Raw genomic sequence first — 7,605 nt, 5'->3', positions numbered from 1 at the left:
TATCGGCAGTTTTCGGTACGAGTTACAGATTTTTTCCGATAGTTTTCGATAGGCTTTGAAGTGTTGAGCGAGGGGGGGGGGGGGTGTAGATGGAAGCTAATCTGCCCAACGAAGGTTCAGCAGCACGAGAAAATACATCCTTTATCTATTTGAAGGAGATAGTTTAGATTTGGTACATAGCAGCCACATGAGGCCTTTCTGAAGTGTCGATCTGAACATTGTACTTGGGAATCAACGAATGATTGAGATGCACACAGTGGCGGATCTAATGCTAGGCGGACTGGGCGGTCGCCTGGGGCCCCGTAGATCGCCATTCTATAGTATGCTGTATGGACAGAGCACTAGCAACAAGGGCCCCCGGAAGGATGGCCGTTGGGGCCCCGAGGCTGGCGAGTCATTGGCCCCTCACTTGCCCCCCCTCCCGTCATCAAAAAAATTAGAGCCTGTGACTGATGATCGAAGGGGCCCTCGGCGGCATTTCAAGTTTATTTACCAACAACATTTACCATTTACAGGGGGCCTCAACTCGTCTTTCCGCCTAGGGCCCCTTAGATACCCTCAATCCGCTGCTGGATGCACATTTGCTTGAGAGCGTTGAGGACTCCCTTTTCGGGGCTCCACGCGGCCGCTTAGGACAGTGCAAATCGAATATGCTGTCAGCAGCTATTTCGATTATTTGGATAAATTAGTGAGTTTAATGATAACACAACATAAATTAGCGATTGTTTCTAAGAATCCTGTATAAAAGACTCCTTAATTGATTCCATCGTATGACAAAATCGCACGTCATAGGCAGCGCTCTAGCAGCAATTGAACACGGCATCGAACATGAAAAATATATGGGATTTGACACGTCCGACTTGGAAAGGATAAATGGAAAATCGGTAGTTTTAGGGCGGTCATCTGTGAATCGGTAGGCATATGAAAAATCGGTAGGAATACAGATAAATCGGTATTTCTGGTCACTCTGACGCGGATCCACGTAATCGAAATCCGCATACTGTCAAAATGCCGAACGTGACAGCTGGAAATTACAAGAAAAAAAATAGTCCTATCGTTAATGAAGTGATGTGGCTTAGGTTTAGAGGAAAATCATGAAAAGATCCGTTGTTAATTGTTTTGTACATACTTTGTGTTTAGTTTTAGTATTGCTAGTGCTCGATACCTCCGGGAGAGAATGCGGGGACCCACAGTGCAAAAGTAAGTTGAGGAAAATCGGCCGTAGAAAGGCGACCACCACCGAAGGTCCCCGTTCTGCTCGCTACCTGCCCTACGGATTGGCTCTTTTGGGTCAGTCGCTGTAGTCCGATATTGCTCTTTCGTTTTCCTGTCCTGGCAGAGCGCTCTGCTGAAAATGAAAGTGAAAGTTTCATTGCAAAAGAGCCAATCGTCGCTACAAATCGATTCATCGGCACGATTACTGCAATGATGTTAGATTACATTTTTGTAAACAATTCAACTGATGTTTACTCGTGAACTACGTCTCTCAAACTTTCAATTGCAGGTGTAATAGCAACGGGAAAGGTGATGCTACGCTACCGTGGCGGTGGCGAACCGAAGGTGAATCTGGATCAGAACGAGTTCGTCGATATATTGGCGAAAAATGTTGGCAAAGAACTGGATTACGTGGTGCGAAAGTCGTCCGGCAAGGAGGGCCTTGCATCGAAAAAATTCATACGGGAGCTTAAAATTCTGATAAAAACGGCGGATCGAATTACCATCTCTGATGAGGTTGGGAGCGCGAATCCGCCCGATATCAAGCCGACGCAACCGTTAGCAGCATTGGAAGATAACGTTGCGCAAACGACTGTCCTTGATGGGACGGTGATAGCGAACGATGCTCTTTCGTATGCTTCAACGGTTCAAGCCGAGGTTACCGACGCACCGTTTAGCGTTGAGCCGACCCCTTCGCTCGAGGTAATACCAAGCACACAGGCAGCTGAGAGCAAACCGCTTAGTGAGAGTGCAGAAGATTCGGAAAGCGAGAAAGCGGACAATGAATCAGGCGAGGAGCTGACCGATCCCGATGACATCCAGGAAGATGAAGAGGCTGAGGACGAGGAGGAAGAAGAGGATGTTAGTGAAGAAAGTGAAGATGAAGTGCCCACAGTAGAAACAACGGCACAAGAGGACAGCAAACCAAATCAAGTGAATGGTGGGCAAGAAACAGCTAAACTTGAAACATCTACTGAAAAGGTGCTATCGAGTGATGATATCAGTGAATCACAACCACCAAAAGAGCAAGATAACAGCAACACTAATGATAATGAGCCGATTGATCAAGCAAAGGTGCCCAATGTAAACGATTTCACGGTGCCGGCAACAAAGGAGGGTGAAAATGTTGAAACAACAGAACTCGGTGCTAATGAACCAATGGAAACCGTTACCGACAATAGCACGCATGCAACAGAACCGGCTTATACCGACCCAGCAGCTGCTGACACAAATGTGCTAAGCGAAAGTGAAAATCAAGAAGCAATAGTGGATAATAGTTCGATTGTTTCAAACGTATCCAGTTCAGAGGAAACGAATGATGCAGAGACCATCAGTGAAACTGGTTCTACGAGTGAAGAGCCGCCAGTTACGGAATCGTTTCAAGATTCACCCACAACGGAATCAGTCTGGATGATGGATGAAGTTACAACTCCACTGCCCGTTGTGGAAAAGATTGAGCCAGACGTACCTGTGTCATCTGTGCCGGTGGAAGTGGTTACGGAATCGGTGCCACCTGCTGTAGTAGAACCGGCACCAGTTACGGAGCCGGAAAACGATCCACCAAGCGTTGCTGCGCTAACGGAACCGACGAAACCCGATAATCAACCAACACCACCCGCTCGAATCCTAGCAGGAGGCTTGGGTAATTTATTAGCTCATAGTCATCATCATCACCACCACCACCATCATCATCCACACCATCCGCACCATCATCATGATCATCACCACCATCATGGTCACGGACAAGATGATCAGAAAATGGTGCAAAACGAGCAGGCGGCAGCGCCGGAAGCTGCTGTAGTAAATGTACAAACCGTTGGTGATACACATTTACATTTTCCTGCCCAAACTGACACGCTAGAAAACAACCTTCCTCAAGACGGAGAAGCGGTGCACCATGGACATAATGTTGAGTCTTTGGAAAGTAACCATTTCCACAGTGCTCAAGTGGTGGTTCCACCTGTGCAAGAAATGGCAGGCAGTAACAGTAATGAAGGTAAGCTACGATACCGTTTTCGCTTTTCGGCGGACTCGATCATACGTTATACACTGTCCTTGTGTTTACATCGGTTATGTCTCTGTGTGTGTGTGTAGTGCGTCATAAGGTAAACGATAATTTCATCTTTTGTCGTTATTTAATTCGCCAAAAGAGCAACGGACGTGTTCTTTAGCTGTGTGTGATTATTTTTAGATTCGTTGGCTCGATGTCACTTCCATCTTTTCGTTTTGCGTCTCTACTGTCCTGAGGGAATTAGGAAGCCATTACCCATTGATTCGTGTTAAATACTGTCACCAAATCAACTGTTTCATAAACTTTTTATCTCTCTACTTTCGGCAGAAAACGGGTATTGCGATAGTGCGGCTGCTGATTGTCCCCCGCCAGGATTGCCACTTGTGCCGCCATCAATTCAGCACACCAACGGTGGAGACAACTTCTATCCTCCTGCATCAAATCAGCAGCAACAGATGGACGATGACAAGGCAAACGAATCTGAAGAACCTCAGGGCGTACCCCAACATATGGAAGCTCTGCCGGATGTTCAGAATCAGCCGCTAAACATGGAAGATTACCTCGGAGCATTCGTACAGGAAGCGATCAAGCTAAGCGACCTCATCCTGATGCTCACAATTACATCCTTCACGTTGCTAATGTTCTCCCTGGGACACTATCTGATCAACAAAAATCGGCGAGAGAAACCTTTGATATACAAGCTGAACATGATTGAGCGCGATCTAATGACATCACACAAGGAGTGCGCGCTGTTGAAGCACGAGCTGCAGGAAACGAAACACAAGCTAACGAGCATCGAAAACAATTCGTTTGGTTCTAATGACATGGTGATCGCGCTGAAGGCCGAGCTAGAAGCTGCCGAGCAGACGAAGCTAGATCTCCAGGACCAAATAGCGGGACTGGAAAAGGAGCTGGAGAATGCGGCAGAAGCAGGCCTGGAGCTGAACAAGATGGTAGCGGAGCTGCTGAACCAAAACGGAAGCGATTCGATCGCACTCAGCGTGGAAGAGCTGCAGCGCCAGTTGAACGAACAGCAGCAAACGATACTGTCGATGAATGTGTCGCTGGCGGAAAAGAGTCGCGAAAACAGTGAGCTACAGATTGCGATCGCTAACCAGACGGGCAAATTCAACCAACGCCTGGAGGAGCTAGAGCAGGCACGCAGTGAGCTTACCGAGCATCGGCAAAAGCTCGAAGAGGAGGTGGCAAGCTTGCAGTCGGAGCAGAAGGCAAAGGTGGAAGTGTTGCGTAAGGAGACAGGTGCAGAAATCGATCGACTGACGAAAGAGTTGAAGATCGCCCAGAGCAAAGCAGACGAGAGCCGCAAAGCTCTAACGGCAATGGAAGCGAAATGTGAAGCGCTGGAAGAATGCTTAAAGGAAGTCAAGACAGACGGGAGTGGAAACGGCAGCAAAGGAATGATTGATTCGATCGAGCTGAAAGCGCAAATAGCACTCTTGACGAAGGAAAAGGCAAATGTGCAGGACAAATTGCAGGGAGAAGTTGTGAGTAATTCGTGTCCATTGTAGACGAACGAGCACAGTATTACATGATACATGGAACTTCTTAATGCTATCTACTATCTTTCAGATTGCTCGTCAGCTGGTGGAAGATCACATGAAAATGGTAAACGAAGAGATTTCTACGCTGAAACGAGAGTTTGGCAAAGCGGAAAAGGATAAACTGGAAGCAGAGACGAGGTTGGAGGTGCTGTCATCCTACTTCAAGGAAAAGGAAACACAGTTGCAAAAGTACGTTAAAAAATGGTGGCCATGGTCTATATCAGATACTTATTAATGTGCTCCGTTTTTTTTTTCAGAGAACTTAGTGTAAAGGAAGCAATGTGGATGCAGCAACAGGGCGAAACGACCACTACGGTAGAAAAGATACGCCACATGCAAGATGAAATACAACAACTTAAGTAAGTTCTGAGCTTTTGTCGAAGGTTGTGAGTGTTTGCTAAAAGAGCTTTACTTGTAGATCGCAAAACGATAAGCTGCGGGCGGAAATTGAAGCTCAAGCAACAGCGCACAAAGCTCAATACACGACCCTTGAAACGCGTTCGCACGATGCTTGGCTTACGGCCCGGCAGGCAGAGCGTCGTCTGGAGGAAGCCCGCAGCGAATCTAGCGCACTTCGGCGCAAACTTACAGCTCTTGGTGATATTTCTGCTTCCAGTGGTAAGTGTCAGCTTAATAAAATCAAATATTCGGATTGGATGTTTCTGTCGCAGAGGATAGACCCATTAAATAACTGTTTTACATTTTAGATGGTATGGCAAATTTACCAAACGCATCCATCACACAAACCGATCTCGGCCTAACTGCTCCCTCGCCTATACGTGTGGAGTCACCGAATGCGCCTCCGCTGATGGGAGTGCTTCCACCGCCACCATTTATGCCACCGTTTATGCCCGGCCCGCCTCCTCCATTTATGCCACCGTTCATACCACCACCCCATGGCGCCGGTGAAATGCGACCTCCACCGCTGGGACGGTTGATGTCGCCGCCTCCGCCGAACAATCGATACTCGCCCAACAACATTATCGATGCACGGGATCGGTACAGTCCCGACCGTGGCCGTTACTCACCGGACAGCCGGTACGACTATTCCGTCATGTCGACGTACGAAACGGAGAACGATTTTAGTCCGCCACCTTCACCACCACCGCACCATTGGCGTCACTCGAACGATCGAGATCGCGATCGAGAGCGAGAAAGGGACCGGGACCGTGACCGTGACAGGGATTGGGATCGGGACCGCGATCGTGTCAGCGATCGTGAGCGACCAAACCGAGACGGGCGCGGCAGCGGCAGTGGAGGCTACTCGCGCGGCTACACCCCGACCGGCATGCGTGCGACACCACCGATACAGGATCCCAGGAACAAGAAATACGCAGGTACTAATAATAATCATTACTCGGATGAGGAACTCGATGGCTGGTAGTGGAAATGAGTTGTTCACAAGAAGCAGCACTAAAATACATTTCACTCCATACGCTTCATCGCGCCTGTATGCGTTGTAATAGCCGATTCGATGTATATTGAAATGGTTGTCTCGGTCGCGCATTAGAGAAAAATGGGAATGTACTAAAACAGCTCTGTGCAAAACCATGCTCTTTAAACGGTGTCGAATCGGATCCATGTGTATTAACAAAGGAGAAAAACCAAACTAACAGCTCTTGCCAATCATATCATCCAGCACTAATCGCAGCGGAATGTAGATAGATATAGTTGAACAACATTCGATACATTTTATCGTCATACTAATAGTGCAACAAGTTAACAACACTACTTCCCTCATTACCTGTACGTGCTAAAAGAAGGCTGATTACCGGCATTGTTTTGTGTTCATTTGCTTGTTTTTTCTTGTCGAATACCAAGATAACCGATAGTGTGTGTTTTTTATCGCAAAATCATCGGGGTCACGTACATTCATCCCATTTATGCTTTACTTCGGCAGCATTTTGGTGGGAATAACAAACCAAACTAAAAGTAGGATAATATACACGAACAAATCATACTACTTTTTAATCATTGTACATGTTTTTCAGTGCTTGAGAAACGCAACCATTCATTGTTTGAACATTTGTACTTATTTAAAGCTTTCATCTTTCATCGCTCATTGCTTAAATTTTCATTGCTTCGAGTTTGATAGCTGGCCGATGCTATCAAAATCACGCTCTGCTTATCATTTTGTGAGCTGCGGAACACAATTAATGATTACTGTAACGTATATTTTTGTTCTCTTTGCATATAAATGGAATGTCTGGCAAACCTGACACTCTCGCCGTCGCCTTTCTACGAAAACGCGGCCGATCTAATAATACCATCTTTGCGTTCTGCTTCCGACGACCGTTAATTCTCTTATGTTAAAACAAAACAAAACCAAAAAACATACATTATTACACGGCACACAAACAGGAGGTTTCAGTTCCGGTTCGCAGGATTCACTTGGCACAAGAAAGAGTTCAGGAAAGTATAGATCCACGGGAAAACCGGTGGCGTAGGTACGCGGAACTCAAAGTCAAAGCCGTACACTGAAGGAAGAAGCAGCAGCTTGTGTACAACCCAAGGGCGGAAAACAGATTTGGATTTATGCTATTCTAAAACCTATGTCCTCAGTGTGAAAATGTATCATGAATAGTACTCTTCATAAAAATTCAAATGCAATGTTTGGAAACAGTAACGACTTGTCCTTAAAGTGAATTGCAGAAGGTTCTACAGTACATAGCAAATGAACGGAGAGACGTTGAACGAATAAAAATATGAAAACATTTATTTGTACAGTTTACAGTATGCGCTGTATTGGACAGTTTTATATTATACTTAAAGATGACCGTATATATCATTAGTTAGTGTAGTTTGTTCACAAGACGT

General features: G+C 46.3%; 1 protein-coding gene across 3 annotated transcripts; it reads left to right on the top strand.

The window, feature by feature from the left end:
* Positions 1-1,016: 1,016 nt before the first annotated feature.
* LOC121596294 (transport and Golgi organization protein 1) lies at positions 1,017-7,519 on the top strand. 3 transcript variants are annotated; one of them, XM_041921104.1, is made up of 9 exons: positions 1,017-1,200; positions 1,505-2,857; positions 3,077-3,211; positions 3,554-4,731; positions 4,817-4,977; positions 5,046-5,147; positions 5,207-5,406; positions 5,496-6,125; positions 7,150-7,519. In XM_041921104.1, the coding sequence occupies exons 1-9, from the start codon at positions 1,095-1,097 to the stop codon at positions 7,233-7,235; spliced, it is 3,951 nt and encodes a 1,316-aa protein (XP_041777038.1). In that variant the 5' UTR covers positions 1,017-1,094; the 3' UTR covers positions 7,236-7,519. The 3 variants fall into 3 exon arrangements, with proteins under 3 accessions (XP_041777038.1, XP_041777039.1, XP_041777037.1); XM_041921105.1 differs by lacking the exon at positions 3,077-3,211; XM_041921103.1 differs by having other exon boundaries at positions 1,505-3,211.
* Positions 7,520-7,605: the final 86 nt, after the last annotated feature.

Source organism: Anopheles merus, chromosome 3R (genome assembly GCF_017562075.2).
Source record: "Anopheles merus strain MAF chromosome 3R, AmerM5.1, whole genome shotgun sequence".
Classification (NCBI taxonomy): domain Eukaryota; kingdom Metazoa; phylum Arthropoda; class Insecta; order Diptera; family Culicidae; genus Anopheles; species Anopheles merus.
Note: the sequence above shows the minus strand (reverse complement) of the source record. Positions and strands in the feature narration are given on the sequence as shown.